At 40.4% G+C, this 21,277-nt stretch overlaps 1 protein-coding gene across 4 annotated transcripts in view; it reads left to right on the top strand.

Moving 5' to 3' along the window:
- The window catches only part of CCDC68 (coiled-coil domain containing 68), a 51,302-nt gene extending 30,025 nt beyond the window's left edge, over positions 1 to 21,277 (top strand). For 3 of the 4 annotated variants that reach the window (XM_081253345.1, XM_081253343.1, XM_081253342.1), the window contains 4 exons: positions 7,065 to 7,170; positions 8,479 to 8,562; positions 17,801 to 17,877; positions 20,308 to 21,277. In XM_081253345.1, the coding sequence (XP_081109471.1) occupies positions 7,065 to 7,170; positions 8,479 to 8,562; positions 17,801 to 17,877; positions 20,308 to 20,365 (325 nt within the window). In that variant the 3' untranslated portion in view covers positions 20,366 to 21,277. The remainder of the gene's footprint in view (positions 1 to 7,064; positions 7,171 to 8,478; positions 8,563 to 17,800; positions 17,878 to 20,307) is intronic. The other variant, XM_081253344.1, reaches the window with a different exon arrangement.

Below are 21,277 nucleotides of genomic sequence, written 5' to 3'. Positions count from 1 at the left end.
ACCCTGGCAATTGTACCAACATATTTGAAACACACTGGGATACCACTGATATTAATTTCCTCATATGCTTCCCTGTGAACACGCATATAGCCCCAGAAGGTGGAATTCTGAGTTTCATAGCACAGTACATCTCTGTAGAGAATAAAGGAAATACTATGGAAAATATCCATAAGTCTTTGGAATTACGTGTATATACTCATAATTTAACTCTAAGTAAATTTTTGGCTTACCTCTTTTTTTTTTTCCCTAAAGAGAGCTTTTCCATGCAGCAGAACTACAGCTGGTACACTGTGCCTTGCATTAAGAGTCCAGACAATGAGTTTGATTTATTCTTTAAAACATGATTTTTTATTGATAATAGAGGTTTTGTCAGTCTTTGAGCCAAAAATGTAATGGTTTTAAAAACCACACTGATCTATTCTTTCAGTTCTGCTATATATGAGCAGTCAGGATAAAGAATTCTCAAAAAACTCTTGAGGAGGTTTTAGAAATATCTTGAGGGAAATGGAGCTTCTGTGTTTCCAGAAAGGTTTTGAACATCCTGGCTTGTGCAGTTTTCATAAATTGTAGGTATCACAGTTATTTATTTTACTTGTTATTTTGAGCCATGTGTAGAGGTATTCACTTTGCTAAGTGACAAGAAAATGAAATCAGTATGAGTCAGATTCTTTTAGTTAAAGCAATAGAGACTTGGTTAAGCTACCATAAATAGGATTTCTGTTAGGTTAAGACTGAATAGATATGGCCATAAAGAAGATGTACTCATGGGAAGACAGGAGGACAACACTTTAGCACCTAATGTGATTTGAAAAACCAGATTATTTTGCTGATCCACTTAGTGATGCGTGTTTATGCAGTTTCACTCTTTTCTTGTTCTTTGTTCTTCCTGGATGATTCATTACCTTTTCCCACCATTTTTCACCAGCTGGTTTGTATTCTCTGTATTTTCCTTTCAGATTCCAGAGGAAAGAGTCTGACTGGCCTAATACTACTTCCTGTATTGGACAGATAGATCATCTTGACCAACCCCTGCATTGACATCCAACCAATAGCCTTTGGCAGGCGTCCCTTCCCATCCTTGTGGGTGGTCTCCCCTTACTCAAAGAATAGCCTAGGGCTTCTTCCCTGAGCAGGGGGCTATGTGTGATTTAATTTCCCTTAAACATAGATAGTTTGATAGGTGCCATGACTTTCTTGAGTTGCAGTGAGTTTCATTCTACAATTCTGATAAAGAGATAAAAAATTCAATATGTTGTAACTTGGCATTTCTAATATTAGAAAACATCTCTGAGGATGATAACTTTTAAGTTTTTATAATTCAGAAGAAAAAGAGTTTCTTCTTGCATATGGACATGTATGTACCATTATGTTAAGCTAATCCTCACAATTATTTTTTTTTAACATCTTTATTGGAGTATAATTGCTTTACAATGGTGTGTATGTATATGTATAGCTGATTCACTTTGTTATACAGCAGAAACTCACAATTACTGTTAATGGGAGTAAAAAGGTTAGGCAGAAGCATCTTTTTTAAAAACAAGGTTGACCCATATTTCTACCACCACCAGTACTAGCTGACACATGCACAGTGCCTTTCAGTTTATAAATAACCTGAGGTACCTTATCTAATCTAATCTTTCCATCGACCTTCCAGGAAGGAAACAGAGCTTCTAATTGGTTACATGACTTGTCAAGATCACTCAGCTTTCCAGAAGTTGTAGGGCTGGGAGTTTGGGCTCTAGTATTGCCATAGCAAAGCCTGTGCTTGTTCTTCTATAGAGGAGACGACTTTTTTTTCTCTTATTTCTGGAAACTCCAGAGACCTTTTCTCTGACTGGTTTCCTCAGTCCCCTGTGTGGCTACAAGCAGAAGGCAGTTTTCCAACTTCTCTCTCTGCCCTGTGATGTCACAGACAAACACACAGGCCCGTTTTAGAGTTATCCCTTGGGGAACACATTTGAGCTTTGTAAAGACAAGTAGTGTGTTGGCTTCAGCGTACCTGTAGAAGCTGCTTAGGGATGGTACATTCCTTAGAGGAAGAAACAGGGTATCTTGAAGATGTGGTTGCATGTCAAAGCATACTGTTGTTACTTACATTGTACACTTATCTTTGGTAGTTTTGAGGGCTGTCTTAAACACCCCCCCCATCCCCCGCCCATTTAGTGCTACCACTGAAAACAACAATGGGGAAGATTTTGACTGGCAATAATAATACATATTCCTGAGTTTTGGTTGAAATGTGAACAGAGCTATACCTACGTCTTGTTTATTCTTTCACCTTGGTCTGGCCTGGGAAAGGTAAGGACCTGGCATCTCCTATTCTTATGGTTGTGATCGTCAGTTTCCCTCTCTTCCACTGGGGACTCACATTTAGTAATGGCCACCATAAAGGTCCAAAGAAACATCAAATCCTAAATAGCAGGAAACCTGAGTCCTTGTAGACTCTAGTATGATATTTTCATAGCTTCAAAGAAGCTCCAGGATGCCACCAATCTCACTATCTTCTCTCTCAAGTGGGAATTCCATATGGGGTTATTCATATGCCCAATGCCTGGCTATGAGTAGTGTGCCCAGAAGTAGCAGCATCTGGTACATGCAACATAGTTTCAGTTGCCACTTTTATTGCATTCATTTTGTCTCTCAGTATCTAGTTCTTTTTATTTCTTCTGGAATTTTCATTCCTATAAACAGCATAATGCATTAATCCCTGATAATAAGTACAATTTATAAAGACTTAAAAGGGTTATGTTCTGGGATTGTGCAAATATGGCCATCCTCATGTTCTTCATACCCTTTGCAATTATGTATTTATGTACCCTGAGTTCTAAGAAAATGTAAGATCATTTACAAAAACTACATAAAAGTAACATAATCCTTTAACTGGAAATAGATTAGGTGAGAAGGCCAAGGAGATACAAGAACAGGTAATATAATGAGGCTGGCCCACAAAATGTGTACACGTGCTCACAGTGGACCACTGATTCAATTTTAAATTTTCTAGCAGCCAACCCAACGAGAAAATTATGATTAGTTTTGTGATTCACAGTGTCCAAATGACTAAACCCAACCAGTTCTTTAGGAAACGTCCAGTTCTTTTTAATGTATCTATAAGGCCAGAGAGAAAAATTTCCAGGATATGTTCGTAAAAAGTACCATGAACAATGTCTTCAACAAAATCATTATAGTAAACACAGAAGCTGTACCTCAGAAAAAACTTTTTTTTTGTGGTACACAGGCCTCTCACTGCTGTGGCCTCTCCCGTTTCAGAGCACAGGCTCTAGATGCGCAGGCTGAGCGGCCATGGCTCACGGGCCCAGCCGCTCTGCGGCATGTGGGATACTTTCAGGACCGGGGCACGAACCCGTGTCTCCTGCATCGACAGGCGGACTGTCAACCACTGCGCCACCAGGGAAGCCCCTCAGAAAATACTTCTAAAAAGGATACCATGGGCTTCCTGGGCTTCCCTGGTGGCGCAGTGGTTGAGAGTCCGCCTGCCGATGCAGGGGACACGGGTTCGTGCCCCGGTCCGGGAAGATCCCACATGCCGCGGAGCGGCTGGGCCTGTGAGCCATGGCCGCTGAGCCTGCGCGTCCGGAGCCTGTGCTCCGCAAGGGGTGAGGCCACAACAGTGAGAGGCCCGCGTACCGCAAAAAAAAAAGGATACCATGCCGCCAAAGAACAATTCAGTCAAAGCCGTTTGAACAGTGAGCAGCAGAGGGCAGTGTGGCAGGACTCAATAATGCTACCTCGGGTGGTGGAAGTTAACCCCCAAATAGATTTTAAAGTATCCTGACAATTGGATGGAGAGACAGTCCTCCATGATCTTGATTTCCTTTGACCAAGTCTTTGGCAGACATTGGCCAGCAGAGAGATTGAGGATGTGCTTCTTGCCTAGCACTTATTCTACCATTATCCTATGTTACTAAAGACAAACCATTTGCTTTCACATTTCTGCAAGTTAAAGATAAGATTGACTTCCTCTCTTGAGCACTAGGGAATCTAACATGAAGAAGACCAGAAATGGTACTCTGTTCACTCTCCATCCGTAGTGATTTGAGAGAGCATCTTCAGTTCCCTTTCTCAAAAGGGTGGAGCCAAGGTTTTCCTCTCTTTTTGTTTGGGCTTTTTCTGTGCTCCCATTGCCGTTTCTAGGCTGTGGACTTTCTCAGCGCCAAGCCTAGCATCTATAAAGCAAAAAGAAAACCCGGGGAAGTCACCATTGTGTTGTTCCCTGGATCCCAGGGTCCCGAGCTAGTGTTCCTTCTTCTTTCCACCTTTCGGAGTCTTCTTGTGTTTGTTGACGTATAATGTTCAGGTTTTGGGTTGACTTAATAGGAAGAATAGGGGAAAACACATCTTCTACATCTTTCTGGAAGCAGCAGTTTTCAATTCTATTTTAATTTCAACCTTGACTTTGTATTTATATTGAGGCATTGGGAAGCAGAGCATAAATCCTAGATACAGACGTTTGGCCTCCTTTCTTAGGCCTGGCCTTCATTATGTTTCTTCTTACTGTTTTGCTTTAGTACATTAAGACTGAGTGCTTCAACTGAAAGATAAATAACAGAGATTAAAGGGAGCTCAAATGCAGCTTATTTAGCTATATTCTCACGTTCAAAGACCTTAAATGGATGACTAGGTTTTCTGTTTATTGAACAAACCTAAGAGAATTTTTTTTTTGCGACTTCCTTAAATCACTGTTCCAGTGTATAATGCAGATAAGTCTGAAACCCCTACACTTTCCAGAGTGCTTCCAGAAATACTTTTCTTCCATCTTAAGACCTGTTTCAGATTTTTATTTATTTACAGTGAGCTTGATGGTAATATTCTCATGAAATACATGGGGAAATTTCCTGAGTTTTCTATTTTGGAGAACATATCTACCCACTCCCATCCTTCTAAAGACTTTTTTTCCTTTCAGTCCCTGAGTTCTGGGTCATCATAAGACACGATGGGACCATTTTGAATACTCACCTTTAATAATATACAGTATTTTCATATTTTATGAATTTTCAAAGCTGACCTGGCTCTGCAAAGCATCCCAAGTTCTTTCTCATTATTCCCCAGGAAAGTCCTGAGTCTGACTTCTCTTTCCTCCTTTTCTTTTCTCTTTTTTCCCCTTCTCTCTGGAGCAATTTTGAATCTTAGCACCAGCTGTGGGCCAGATTTCTGTTTGCCTTCTGTGTCACTTTGATCCTTATGTCCACAACTCATCTTTTTTTTTTTTTTTTTGCGGTACACGTGCCTCTCACTGTTGCGGCCTCTCCCGTTGCGGAGCACAGGCTCCGGATGCGCAGGCTCAGCGGCCATGGCTCACAGGCCCAGCCGCTCCGCGGCATGTGGAATCTTTCTGGACCGAGGCACGAACCCGTGTCCCCTGCATCGGCAGGCGGACTCTCAACCACTGCGCCACCAGGGAAGCCCCAAACTCTTTTTTAAAGCTCTCTCATACAAAACTGAACAAGGGAAAAAATCAAGACTGTCTTAAATATTACAAATTGCCTGAAAGTTACTCGGCTTTGAGTGACTTTATATTAAACATTATTGAGACAACTGTAGTGGATTAGTGCTGTGCTACTCAAAGCACTCAAAGCCTGGCTCATGGACCAGCAAAATCACTAGAACACCTGGAGGATGTTGGAGATGCAGACTCTCAAGCCCTTCCCCAGCCTATTGGATTAGAATGTGCATCTTAACAAGATCCCTGACAATTTAACAAGATCCTCCAATGCATATTAAGTTTGAGAAGCAATGTTTTAGTACATGATGTAAAACAAAATGGAGACTTTTTTAAAAAACGAGAACAAGTTCCGCTGTAGTGTCACATGAATTTCTATGACCTTTGTAATATTTGTAGAGACTGTGAAAATCAGAATTGCGATTGAATTGGATGTTGGCTACTAATGTGAAACCTTAATAAGCTAAAATAATATATTACTTTATAAAACGCTCATTTTCCGAAAGCATGTTCACTTTATCTCTTTAAGTGTACAGTATAATCTTTTAATGCTGTAAAGGTAGGGATTGTTATACCTGTTATACTGAGGCTTAGAAAGGTTATGTGACTCCAAAATTACAATGCTCCCAAGTTTAGTGGTCTTGTCTCAAGGCATTTTGCCTCAAACTCTAATAATATTGGCAAGAAGAGAAATAGTCAAAAGCCATGTAATCAATGCCAGTTACTTAAATGGAGCTTTGGGAAAGGATGAATAATCTAAATTCAAACTTCACTCATCTTTCTTCACCATGGTTAATGTGGACTCAAAATATTAGCTGGGGGCCTCCCTGGTGGCGCAGTGGTTGAGAGTCCGCCTGCCGATGCAGGGGATACGGGTTCGTGCCCCGGTCTGGGAGGATCCCATATGCCGCGGAGCGGCTGGGCCCGTGAGCCATGGCCGCTGGGCCTGCGTGTCCGGAGCCTGTGCTCCGCAACGGGAGAGACCACAACAGTGAGAGGCCCGCATACCGCAAAAAAAAAAAAAAAAAAAAAAAAAAAAATTAGCTGGAATTTAATTTTTCTTTCCTTGCCTTATTTACATGTAGTAGAATTAACAAAAATAGGAAGCCAAAAAAAAAAAAAAGACAAAACAGGCAATTCACAACCTATACTAACCCCTGTATCCTTGGAAGTTGGTTTCTGATATGTGTGTTAAGTCTCCATTCCTGGCCCCATGTTCTAACCCTACTATCCCATATGTGTGTGTTCTGATGGATGCTAGGTCTGTGGATGCTCTTAGGTAAGACAGACTAGATATATAAGTGCATCACCTGATTCGATGCAACTTGACTCAACTACTTGCTGGAGGGAGGGAGTCATGGGTGGCCAGAGAGGAGCTTTTGACATGAATTGATCCTCTCATTCAAGTTCATGTCTGAGCTAATCAGAGCATGCTTCATGACTGTTTATCTTCAGTGTGTCTTGTTTGGCATAAGGGACCCTGGGCATCTTACCCACATGTTGCCCAGTAGCAGAGTCATGTGTGAGGAGATCCTGGTAGCACAGCTGTAAAAATAGCTGTATAATGCTTTAGCAAATCTTTCTCTTTTTTCCTTTGCATTTCCAGTTGCCAGGATCTTCAAAAGGAGATTTCCCTCCTCCAGGAGCAGATCTCTCATCTGCAGTTTGTGATTCACTCCCAGCATCAGAACCTGCGCAGTGTCATCCAGGAGGTCAGATTAATCAAGTGTGTTTCTCTGGTAGCTAGTATGTTTACAGTGAGAAGACCAAACACACATGGCTTGCCTGGACTCTATGAGCACTGAGATTCTTCTCCCCATTGACATTTCCTTTTTATCCCCATGTGACAAGGCTCTGTTTTCAGTGTCCTCTTTTGTCTCCATGCCGACACCTGTGATGTTCTCAATGAAGATATTTGGGAAATTGTGTTTGCTCTTTAGATGTCTTGGTGTTTTTTTTTTTTAAGTGTTCTGAGCCAGATACTGCACACTGTTCTTTAGCAGATTTTGTAGATTAGGAGATTCAGCCCTTTCTTGAAGAAGAAATGATCTGTTTTCATAACCTCATAAGTGGTTAACTTACGTAGAGGGTGTGTTAGCACAGGGCTGTAACCTGGCCCTTCTTCGCTGGGAACATCTTGGCAGGTGAAAGAGAAGAGGTCATCGCGATGGCAGCCAGATGGATGGTGAATTGCATACTCATACAGTTTACGTCAAGATTTGTATTGATCTGGTTTAGACTTAAAACCAGAACTTCATCCATTCATTTTTTTTAAAAACTACCCAATATTTGTTTCTAAAAGGAGTCCTCCCAACTAACTCAAATGCCTTCTTGACATAAATGTAACATTCATGCTTGCTGCGGTAGGACCTCACCAAACAGCCAGAGGATTGAGTCATAGCCCTTGAGAGTCAGGGAGGACAGGGGGAATCCCGTGTCCTCATTTTACAGATGAGAAAACCGAGGCCCACAGCAGTTAAATGATAGAGCTAGCCTTGGAATCCACGTGTTTCTTCTCTTCTGGCACCGTCCTGGATATCACCCCACATCCCCCAGTTCCACGTTGTCTCTTAACACATGCTTTTCTTCCAAAGCAAAGTGGGCTCACCTTAATATACTGCTGGTTGACCAGATCTCTGCCGCAGGGAGCTTCCCCATACCAGACCACGGCCTTGCATCATGTCCCCTGGCCTCTGCCTGTGCAGGATGAAAACGTTAAGTGGCTGAGACACACAGCAAGGACCAGTGTTGCTTCCCACAGGATGCACTCCTGCTGAGTTTGGTTTAAACAGGTTTTCTAAAGATGAAAGTGTTTAATTGCACTGTCTGTGTGCTCTCGTCCCCAGGTGCCAATTTGTCCTGTTATTTTCTGTAGCCTGCTGAGTCCGCTAATGCTTGGGATTTAATTTTGTTGATTTGATAAGCATTACTTGACCACAGAAACCTGTACAGTCTCTGACTTAAGGAACTATTCTCTGTTGCCTGACAAGATTTTTGCATTTGTGTTCCTTAAATCTTAGATGGAAGGCTTAAAAAATAATTTAAAAGAACAAGATAAAAGAATTGAAGATCTGAAAGAAAAAGTGAACATACTTGAAGCCCAGGTAAGGATGGAATCTGCTCTATATTTCAGTATGAATGTGAGTGTGTGTGTGTTCAGTATATCTGTGAGCCTGTGTATGAATGTGTCCTGTGTGTGTGTGAGTGCTTGTGTGCAATGGTGTGCCATTGTGACACTGTGTCCAAGTATGTCTGTATGTGAATGTGTGTGTCTGTGTGTGACTGTGTCTATGTGTATGTGTGAGGACATGCATGTGTCTCTATGTGGGTATGAATGTCTTTTTGTGAGTGTGTGTGTGCATCTTCTATGTATAAGAATTATAGCTCTGTGGGGGAGGTACTCTTAATAATTATTAAAATGTTAAGTATTAAACATAATTTTATATTATTAAATTATTAATATTAAATATTATTAAATAATTGTTGAAAGTTTATTCAAATGTTCCAGAATACTTTCTCTACTGGGGAGACCAGTGATACTATCTCTCGATGTGGACTTGAGTTAGAAGCTTGGCCAAGGCCCCTCTTGCGTGAACTCAGCTCTAGCCAGATAGCCGGGTTTGCTGTCTCCTGTCTTTGTTTCTTTCCCCCGTCCTGAGGCGTCCTATTCCTCCTCTTTCTCCATCCATACCCATCAGGGCCTCCAAGCTTTGCCTCAGGGCTCACCTACTTCAAGAAGCCAATTGGGGGGCTTCCCTGGTGGCGCAGTGGTTGAGGGTCCGCCTGCCGATGCAGGGCACACGGGTTCGTGTCCCGGTCCGGAAAGATCCCACATGCCGCGGAGTGGCTGGGCCCGTGAGCCATGGCCGCTGGGCCTGCGCGTCCGGAGCCTGTGCTCTGCAGCGGGAGAAGCCACAACAGTGAGAGGCCCGCGTACTGCAAAAAAAAAAAAAAAAAAAGAAGCCAATTGAGATTTTCTTATGCTTCAGTGTTGTAAAACTTATCATCAACCTTTAGAATACACTGTGGTAAGATGTGCTTTACTTGTGCCCACTCATCCCCGCCTTGACTGGGGAAGCCCTTTTCAGGCCTTGAGCTGCAGTCCTAGGCTGGTGGTACCCCTGCCTCACAGGAAGTACAGAGAAGCCCTGTGGTTATTGGAGCACCTGATGACCCCCAGGTGTCTCCAGCCCAGTACTGCTTTGCGCTCAGTGTCACCCCTTCTGTCTCTGTTGAATAGCTCATCACGGACTGCCTAGACCTGGTCACCTTTTCTACTTCATCCCTCAGCATTGTGACTTCTCTGTGTGTCACGTTGTCCTGTCCTGTGGAGTACAGAGATGCTCTGTCTTCCATGGAAATCTGCTCATCTTTTGGAGCTCTTCTCTTCCCCAGGACAGACCAGAGCGGAGCTCCATGATCGGACTCCCAGCACACGCCTCACCAGTCTTTCTACCACCACATTCTTTCTGCTTTCCTCAAACAGAAGAAAAAAATCATAATAACATAAAGAGGTTGTAAATATTTTGCAACTTAAGTTGTGTAACCATCCCCCAGTTTTGCCGTTTCTACCTTCCTGGGACCACTGTTCTCTTTCTTTTAGAGGGTAAGCTCGTCGCATCTTGGGTTTTCCTTAGGTTCTCACCTAAGTAAGATGTAAGTTGGTTAGTTTACATCAGGTGATGTGATTTATGTCGCATTAGAGCCCCCTCCTCTTAAGAAATGTCTTTAAAGGCATTTCCTCCCAACTTTTCTTATGTAGTGGCCTTTTGACAAATGTTACTTGATAAAATATTTTTTCTTATAAATATTTTTCTTATAATATTTTAATAACTATTTTTTATTTTTTTACATAACTAACATGGTCATTCATCCCATACAAATTAGGAAATATGGATGAACAAATATAACAAGAAAACCACTCAAACATACCATCCAAGGGCAATTATTCAGCACAGTTGTGTATATCTCTATTTCTGTGGGAATTTTGTGCCTGTTACATACTTGTGTGTATATATTAGAGATACAGACTATATATGGCATCATTTTATTGTGTTTTTAAACTTTTATTTGTTTCAACAATTTTCTCATATCACTAGTTACGTTAAGTCTGTAAATACTTATTGAGTGGCTACTATGGTGTAGGCACTAAATTTGGATAAACGATGTTGAACAAAATAGACATGAGCCCTGCTCTCTGGAATTTACTAACTGGTGAGGGAGACAGATACAAATATATTAATATGTAACTAATAATATCTTGGAAAGGTTCTGCAGGAAAAGGACAAAATACTCTGGGCAATAATACCTGGATGGAGAAATGTATATGGACCATTTAGATTGGTGGGTGGGAACAATCTCTCTAAGAAAATGAATTTCAATATGACCTTTGTGGAAAACTGGGTCATAGGGCATGTCAGGTAGCCAGACAACAGGCCATTGTGGGTGCTTCTAATCTAAAAGAGCTGTAAATAGTGTAGGATGACATTGGAAATGTAGGAAGGTGCTAGATCATAAAAAGCCTTTAGGCCATGCTAAGGGCTCTTTTCCTCTATAGAACAGTATAACAAGAAAGTCTTTGCTTACCAGGCAAATTAAATTTACATTATCTTTTTAAAGAGCCACCAAGGTTTCCACTGTATTGCTATGAAATAATTTAGTTAACTTAATCCCTGCTGTTGGATTGTTTTCCAGTAGAGCTTTTGTAAATAGCAATGAATTCAACAGACTTTTACAAACATTACTGATTATTTGTATAATTACTTCCTCCCTTAAGATACATTTTTAGAAGTTGAATTGGTAACTCGAAAACTATCCGTTTTTAAGATTGTTGATCTGTGTTCTCTGAATTTCCATGTCTGCTGGATCAGACATCTCCCTCAGCTGCCACAGCTTCACCTGCAGCTGCCTCTGCTCTTGCAGTTAACTCTTTACTCACTTTTGGTCTTTCAGTTCTGACATTTCTGATCTGCTAATAGCCCTCTTTTTTCCTCTTTATTATTAAGGGATTTCAATATTTAAAAATCCTTTGAGGGGGCTTCCCTGGTGACACAGTGGTTGAGAGTCCGCCTGTCGATGCAGGGGACACGGGTTCGTGCCCCGGTCTGGGAGGATCCCACATGCCACGGAACGGCTAGGCCCTTGAGCCATGGCCGCTGAGCCTGCGCGTCCAGAGCCTGTGCTCCACAACGGGATAGGCCACAACGGTGAGAGGCCCGCGTACAGCAAAAAAAAAAAAAAAAAAAAAAAAAATCCTTTGGTATCATTCTAATGAAATCTAAGAAAGTAGAGATGAAAAACACACGTGCTCAGATTCCTATTTTGAGGCGGAATTCTCATTTAGATCCAAGTTTATCTGTAATTCAAGGCAGTCCGGTGTAAGGTAGGGGCCTAACTTTTTAGCTGTCTCACTTTATTGAGCAGTCTGGCCTTCCTTCATGAATTTGAAATGTTGATATATCCTAGACTAAATTTTTATGCTGGAAATCTGTTCCAGTGGTGTATCTGCCTATTTGGCTCCAATGCCCTACTGCTTTAATTATCATACATCTATAATACATTTTAATTGGAGACGTTGTTGTCTTTCTCTGATCTTTTGTTATGGTCATAGGCTCTGGTCATGTCTAATTAAGTGTTAGCCCTCATCACAGAGTCAGGGCATCAATGGTGCTACTGCTTCTAATTCAATCTTATATTTTTAGTTGTGTCTCTATTTATATCATCCCCAAAGGTAATTTTATTGTCCTAAGTAAACTGGCAACTTAACCTATACACTACATTATCCAATTGGCCTTTTGGTGTAATAGCTAGACCAGAATAATGTATTGCTTCCATTGCACTGCTTCTATATCCCCAAATTTAGCAAATAATTGCAGACTAGCCACTAGTGTGATAGGAGGAAGCAATAGCTTGTGTTCCCCTCATGGAAACTTCTTGGTTGGATGCAGTCTGCCCATGTTGATGGGGCAGCATCTCTCAGTACTGCCTGAGATTCTCTGTATGAAGTTGATTCAAACTACTATTTTCTAACATTCTCTTTTATTTAAAAAAGTCTTCAGATAATAGCAGTATTGATGAATGACTTTTATGACCTCAAAATTTATTGTCTTCAATAGATAAATCATTTCCTTCACTGCAGGGAATGTTACAATGCCCTTTTCAGCTTTAAAAAGCCCGGCCAAGCCACATTAGTTTATTTATTCAGCAAATAGTTTTGTGTGTTTATGATGTACCAGGAAATGTTCTAAGTGGTGGGTACATGGTAGGAACAGGACACACTGTCCTGACTTCATCTAGCTTTATTTTAATTGAAGATACATACAGTAAATACATAAACAAGTAAGTACACAACTTAATTAGGGAGGGGTAACTGCTCCGAGAAGAGTAAAACAATGTGACAGTTATAAAGTGATGGGAGTCGGGGAGAGCATCTGTGAGCCTGTGATCTTGGACCAGGTACCTGAATTTAGTAAGTGCTTGAGCTGGAGTGAACCTGTTTCTAGTCTAGCCCTAGTCGATACTTCGTTATGAAGATCTTAAACTGGGAGGACATATGCAGGGGTATACTACCTTGCACACAAACTTAGGACTATCCTATTTAGAAATAACAGTGTGAGCCGATTCAGTTTGTGAAAAATTGGTCACCAGAGCTGCATAACCCTTTTAAAGACATCAACTTTCTAAACCATACAGACAGCATAGTTTTCTCATCCATAATAACTCATCTCTTTTAAGGCATGCTACATACTTCATTTTGTTTAATCTTCAAAGCTACTCTGGGAGAAGGTTATTATTTATTCCCTCAGGGATTAAACTGAGATTCAGAGAAGTTAAGACACTTGTTCAAAATCACTCGGCTGCATTTGAGTCTTCCTGACTTTGAAGCACATGCTTTTCATCCCCCAATATCTACTTATCTAGGTGATCAAATAAGTGTGTGCATGTGCAGATATGCATGTGTGTCAGTATACACACAGTTGTATTTAAAAATGATATATATTTCAGGCTTCCCTGGTGGCGCAGTGGTTGAGAGTCCGCCTGCCAATGCAGGGGACACGGGTTCGTGCCCCGGTCCGGGAAGATCCCACATGCCGCGGAGCGGCTAGGCCCATGAGCCATGGCCACTGAGCCTGCGTGTCCAGAGCCTATGCTCCGCAATGGGAGAGGCCACAACAGTGAGAGGCCCGCGTACCACAAAAAAAAAAAAAAAAAGATATATATTTAGAAATGAACAGATATAATGTTAAATTTGCAGGATCATTTGTATATATTTTAGCCATTGTCACAGTTACTACATTAAATGTTTTTCTGTTTTCCAGTTTTTTGACTCATGGAAATGAATACTTTTTTTTCTGTGTATTCTTTTCTATCCTACCAAGGACTTCCCCCCACTACACACACACAAGGGGATAAAATTCACTCATCTAACTCTGTCCTTTTTTTTTTCTTTTCAATCTTTCAGGATTTTAAACCTCTTCTAAGTATCACCAGAAAATTTCTGCTTAACTCTGCCAAAATTATTTACTTTTCTTTCTACTTTGGCATATCTTTCATCATCTTAATTTACAGCTCTGAAATTCATCTCACATTTCACACATTTCTAACTTCTTCACTAATGACATGCTCATATGAAAATGCATCTTCAGAAATGACTCCATTTTCTAGGCTTTGAAGAGTATTCTACTTTATGTAATCACCATCATCCCTAAAATTTAATATACTTCCAAGAGCATGTTGCTAGAAGTTTAAGTATGCAAAAATTAGGTTCTTTTGGAAAACTGTGTCAGTGAACTATCCTTGGATAGAATCATAATAATGGTGGACTTAGTCTGGTCATTGATTTGTAATTTTGTAAACCAATGATGAAAACTCATGCATTTGGTTGTTCTAGTTAAAGAAAAGCATATGAAAGCCTATGAATCAAAAATAAAGACCTAGGGCTTCCCTGGTGGTGCAGTGGTTGAGAGTTTGCCTGCCGATGCAGGGGACACGGGTTCGTGCCCCTGTCCGGGAAGACCCCACATGCCGTGGAGTGGCTGGGCCCGTGAGCCATGGCTGCTGAGCCTGCGTGTCTGGAGCCTGTGTTCCGCAACGGGAGAGGCCACAACAGTGAGAGGCCTGTGTACTGCAAAAAAATAAGATAAAAAAATAAAGACCTAAATCCAGTAGATGAAATAAATCATCACAGAAGTTGAAATATATGAAAATAAAGATAGTCTAAACTGATAACTCTTATGCTTCTGCATTGTTTGGAAGGCAACAACTTGAGAAAGTAGGAGTTTATTTTGGAAAAACTCCAAATAGCTTCTACATACTTGTCCAGCCACAAAAATACTTTTATTCCAATGCTTGTTGTCATCATGATATTGTGTTTCAAGTTGTGCTTCATAACTTGTAAAGTACTGTACAGAGGGGAGTTTTTCTTAGCCACGTACTTGGCCCTGATATATGCCTGCACTTGTTTGGAGTGTATATTCGATATATCTCCATTATACAAGGAACAACTATATCATCCATTTGTCAAATCTGAAGTACATTTCCTGAGTGAGACTTAAGTGCTTAACTCTTGAAATATCACAGTGAAATGATTCATGTGTGAAGATTTTTGCTCCATCTTTTAGTTATTATTCCGTGTAGATGCTGAGGGATAAGAAGGTACAAAATTCACATCTTGTCTCTGCTTTCCTTAGTTCAGTAGTTCTTCATCTTAACTGTACATTAGTATCACCTGTGGAGTTTTGAAAACTCCTGAACCTAGATTACAACCAAATTAAATGGAAACTTTGGGGGTAGGACCCAGGCATCACTAGATTGTAAATCTCCCAGGTCATTCCAATATACAACCAACATTTAAAACTACTCTGGTCCAGTGGCTCTCCGATGTGAGCAGACATCAGAATCATCTGATGAACATCTTAAAACACATCACCCGGCCACCCCGGGTTTCTGATCCAATGGCTTGGTTGGGAATTGAGGATTTGTAGTTCTAATGAGTTCCCAGGGGATGTTCCAGTTGTTGATTCCAGGACTACACTTTAAGAACTGTGCCGTCATCTTTTTTCTCTCCCTATTTTCCACCTAACCCATTTCACCTTGTCTTCAAGGTCCAGGTTAAACGTCCTTGTGTAGGAAAATTATTCTAGTCACACTGATTTCTGTTTATACCTTTGAATCACTGGCTGCCTTATGGCATCTCTTGAATCGCATTTAATTTATTTATTTTTAATTTTTGAATGGTCACATATTTATCACCTCCACCATACGGTGCATCCCGTGTACTAAAAGGGAAGGTACTATCCTTTCTTGTGCTGTGTCACATTCCCTCTGCTCCTAGTATGGTGCTGCAGACATGGCAGGGACTGAGTAACTGGGTGTATTGCAGGGGGCTGGATGTTTGGGGTAGATTCATTGTTGACTAATTCCCTGACAGTTTGCTGTCTTCTCTTTCCTATATATCATACCTGGAATCCTTTCAGAAATCACTGAATCTCTTTATCTCCTGGGGTCCACCGATTGCTTATTTGTAATATAACGAGGCTGGGCAAATTCCTCTGGTCACAGAAAAATAACATCTTGCAGGGAAAAGAGCATGAGCTTTGGAGTCAGACGGGCCTGCATAAAGGCTGCACATTTGCAGACCCATGCTGCATACACTACCTGTGGGTCATTGGAGGCAAGGTTCCTCGTCAATTTGAGTTTTGCCAGCCTTATTTCTTTCACACACATAACAATGAAAGTTACTCCTCAGAGATGAGTTTTATCGAAGAAAAGAATGTCTGGAAAACACCAGGCAAAAGTCTTGACATTTGCTAGGTACTCAGAATTATTAACTCTTTCTCTTCCATCAAAATTCTGGTGTCTATTTCCCCAAACCATGCATTCTGGTGCTGGCTGACTCCAAACGAGCAGCTGGAGTCTTACAAAATAACTTTTAAACTTCAATTATATGACTTTTTAAGTCCTTCTTTTCCTACAAGGGAAGGGAGCTGGTGTGTTGCTGTTCTTTGAAAGCCATGGCTCCTCTTCTGCCTTCCTCCCACGGTTACCTTTCAGGCCCAGAACTTTCTGTGCAGATGTATCCTTGAAAGACTTCTGGCCTGCCCATGCAGCCAACTGGCAAGTCAACCTTGGGCATGAGTCTTCGCTGGAAAGTCTCATTTTCCAGAGCTGTAAAAAGAAATTGTTTGGCTTGGCTGCATTGTAGAGAAAGTATTGTCTCTGGACTGGGAGGCCCTGACTTTGTGAGGTTTTTTTCTTTCACTTTTTCTTTTTATTAATTTTTATTGGAATAGAGTTGCTTTACAATGTTGTGTTAGTTTCTACTGTATGGCAAAGTGAATCAGCTATACTTATACATATATCCCCTCTTTTTTGGATTTCCTTCCCATTTATCGGAGGACCTGACTTTGAATCTTGAGTTCTGCCCTGAACAAGATGTTGGGCACTTAAACTCTTTGGACCTCAGTTTTTAGATATAATAATGGTCCTTGGACTAGAAAGTCATAACCAACTGCCTTTCAGTCTTAAAATCTGTGCCAGACACCGAGCTGAGTAGTTTACGTACTTTTATTTCATTTCAGAACCTGTGAAGAAGGGACTATGATCATATCTGTTAATACAGATGTGGAAATTAGGCACAGAGGATAAGTAAACTAAATGAGGTCACACAGGTAGCAAGTGGTTGTGCTAGGATTTGTACCTGAAAACTTAAACGCTTTCCCTTCCTGTTATTAGCCATTGCATTATCTGCCAGAATTCCAAGGTGCTTCCAGATTTAAAATATTATGGTCATATGATATCTGTTTCTTCCACCTTATATATGGTAGTCAGGACCACTACTACTAGAGATGAAGAAACTGAGGCTTCGATGAGAAAATTGAGGCTAAGGATGCCGTGAACCAAAAGAACAGATGGTGCCTATTTTCATGGAGTTTCTAATCAAGAGATTGCACAAGAAAGACAAATGTGCAATAAATATCGTGCATGTCTTTCAAAAGGTTCTTTAATAGAGTCCTTTCATGAAGTTCTTCGCATCTGTCCATATAAAAGAAACTGTACATTGAAACAGAGAGTTCAGCTGTTGAATTTCAGAGGCTAAGTCAGAATACTAAATTTGAATCCCTTGGTAAATTATGCATTTTTCAAGGAGTGTTTGTATTTTCAGAAGTAATATTTGGGGACTCGCAACTGGCTACATTCTGTGTTCTAATACAGTGACTGGAACAACAGACTTACTGCTAAAGAGGGATGTAGATGGTGGGTCGTCCAGAAACACTAAGCACATGGCTAGCAAATGTGCTAACACACATGTGATCTCTGCACAATTTTTGTTTTCTATTTCAGAACAAAGAACTAAAAACCAAAGTGGCACTTTGGTCTGAAATTCCTAGGCTGAAGGTATCCAAGGCCGTCTCTACAAGGTAAGGCCTCTCTTCCCCCACCACCATCTGCCTTCACGACCCCTGTTGAGCATGGTTGACATTTATACCACTTGAGAAATTATCCATTCAATTAATACTTACGTAATCACGTGTTTACGGTCTGTCTCCCAGTTCTTTGAGAGTGGGAACTCTATTAATCTTGTTAACCACTGAATCCTTGAAACCTGATATATGAATTCTTACCTTATGAGTAAATGAATGAACAAATTTAGATATTTTTTTCCTCTTCTTTGGCATAAAACAAGCCCAGTCTTGGCTTCAACGCTTAATCCAAACAGTACAGATTATCTCCTCCACCATCCTTGTTCCTCCATTGCTCATATTTTCTGTGTTACCAATGGGCATTTTAATCATAAATCATGTGTATTTATTTAAGTTTCCACGTCTGTCTCTCAAGTCAATTGTAAATGTCAAGGGGGCAGGAATAGTTCCTTGTTTTTCACTTTATTTCCTGCATTGTTAAGGACAAGTGTCTTCAACAACTACCTAATAACGAATTAATGAAGCAATGATAATGACCCCTAAAGCAATGGAAATAATAGTTGAAACCATCAAATCACTTTCTAATGTTGACAGAATCAGAAGTGACAGGTTTGTTAAAAAAAAAAAAAAAAAAAAGACTTCTGGGCTCAAGTCTCATTTCCATAAAATTCCATGAAATTATCACTTAAAAGAAAACATAGTCTGTAATTACATGAATCATTTAGAAAGTGATTAAAAAATTCCTGTTCTAGCAACTTTTAAATTTCCAGCCTAGTCTCTCTAGGGCCGAAACCCATTTTCTGAAACTCTCTTCTGCACAGTGCCTGACGTGGAGAATCAGGTCCCCTATGATTAGCCCCAGTCTAGGGATTCAAGTAGATCTTTCTCCCTCTTCAAGACACCCTGCAACCATGCTTCACTTTGCTAATGATGTATGTAATTAGAGACTAGAGATGAAGCATTATGCATCAAGTTTTCTAAAATCTTTGGGCCCCCAGAGGCTAAGTCATTAACTTTTTGGCCAATAGCCCTGCAACGTCTAATAAAGAAAAATTAAGCCCGAGAAGTATTAAAAGAGGAAGTGAAATGCCCACATTTCAGAAGCAGTAAGAGAAGCAGACACTTCAGAGCAGGAAGAGATGAAGCGTTTAGAATAGAAAGGGAAGCATGACTTTCCAAGGAAAGGGAGGATGGTCGATTTTAGCTCCTTTACCAGCTACATCCTCTTGGGGTAGTGAGGTATCATGGCCAATCTCAGCTGTTTTGACCCTGGAGGGAATGGAGCCAGAGTGGAGGAGAGGAAGGAGCAACACGTGGTCTCCATATTGTACTGACTCCAGTATTGCGTGATGAGACTCAGGCTGGTACAGAGGGGATGAGTTTGAGAGAATGACTTCTATGGCCAGTTCTTTAGCTGCAGTTCATTAATAAAGGTAGTTTTAAAGACTTTTTTTCTCCCTATGACTGAGGAAAGGTCAAATGGGAAATTTTCCTAACTGAAATAGGATAACTGGAATGAATATGCCCTTTGTTTTATGATTTTGGTAGAAATTCCAATAGTAATGATATATCTATAATGGTAGGTCTCATGTTTGCAAAATGAAATCTGACCAATTGGCCGTTTGAGAATGTAAGTGGTAGTATGGTTTGGTAAGTCTAGATTCACCAATGTAGAATGGAATTATAACTCCCGGGAGGAATTAGAATGTAAAAGTAGCTGTTAATGCAAAGAAAAACAAGCATCACATATATTTAAAAATTAATCTTGGCAAATCTCTTAAATCACTCATAAAATAGAATTCTCTCAGTCAGTGCAAAAAAAAAAAAAAAAAAAGTTTTTTTCCCCCAAGCATTAGAACGTATAGATGTTTCTTATGTTGAACACCAGAGAAATGGTTTGCTGGATATTAAGGATCAGGTTGTTAGAAAACAGCAACAATAAAACACACATATATACATATATGTGTGCACACACATATTGATGTGTGCGTGTGTGTATTTGTGTGTGTGTGTGTGTGTGTGCATATTTTTTTAACTAGACTCACACAGTGAGGAGAGAAGTTTAGGCTATGAGAAACCCACAGAACTAAAACATCCTGACGGAACAGTCGATTTGTGTGTCCCATCTCCAAGTCACTCTGGTGCATGTCTTCACTGAGTAGAAGGGCAGACACACTCTCACTCTTCCTCACTCCTGTCCTCTTACAACCAGATGCATTTACCTAAGGTTAATGCAGCCATAACGTGCTTCTACTGTGCCTCATGGGGAATTAGAATCAATCGATTAACCATCATCAATTCAGTTAAAGCAATTCGTTCAGACTTGGTAGTACAGCAGTAGTGGAGATGGTAATGAAGGTGGTACAGCAGTTATGTCAGTAAAGCTTTATGTGCTCGATTTTGATAATTGTGTGGTCTTTTCTACAGTGAATTGAAGACTGAAGGCGTGACCCCATATTTGATGTTGGTTAGGCTACGGAAATGAGCCGCCTGGCTGAAGATCTGAGTGAGAAAGATCACTACCTGCATCTTATTTACTCCTTGAAACACAGTCTAAATTTACATATTAAAACTGCTCAATGCCAGTATTTAATGGAATATATTGTATTATATTTAATTTATACATCAATAACTTTTCAGGAAGATGACATTTCAGAAAATCAAACCAATATATGTTCAAAGAAAGGAACTCTTTCTTCAAAACTTACTAATGGATGAAGAAACCAGATGGTTTCCCATGATGGAAGATGAATTTTTCTTTAAACTTTAAAAAAAAAACTGAATTTTTTTTTTGGCAGATTTTTGCTGAAGGAACTGGTTAAGGTTGTCAACTCTGATCTTTTGATAGTGGTTTTTATGTACAGTCATCCCTAGGTATCCACAGGAGATTGGTTCCAAGAGCCCCCTCGGGTACCAAAACCCATTCAGATGCTCAGTCCCATATATAAAATGGCAGAGTGCAGTTGGCCCTCTGTATCCATGGTTTCCACATCCATGGATTCAATCAATTGTCAGTGTGGAACCTGCAGGTACAGAGGGCTGACTGTACATAAATATAAGGAAGAATATACAGGCATGCTTCCTTTTACTGTGCTTCACAGACTCTGTGGGTTTTTTTACAAATTGAAGGTTTGTGGCAACCTTGCATTGTCAGATGATGGTTAGCATTTTTTGGCAATAAAGTGTTTTTAAATTAAGGTATGTATATATATTTTTAGATATAATGCTATTGCACACTTAGGCTACAATATAGTGTAAACATGACTTTTAGTTTCACTGGGAAACCATAAGTTTCATGTGACTCACTTTATTGTGATATTCTCTTTAGATTGGTGCTCTGGTACTGAACCTGCGATTATCTGTGTGTGTGTGAATAAATTATATATTTTAAAGTTGA

Source organism: Mesoplodon bidens (assembly GCF_964165515.1).
Source record: "Mesoplodon bidens genome assembly, chromosome: 13".
NCBI classification, from domain to species: domain Eukaryota; kingdom Metazoa; phylum Chordata; class Mammalia; order Artiodactyla; family Ziphiidae; genus Mesoplodon; species Mesoplodon bidens.
This window is presented reverse-complemented; position numbering and strand designations above follow the sequence as displayed.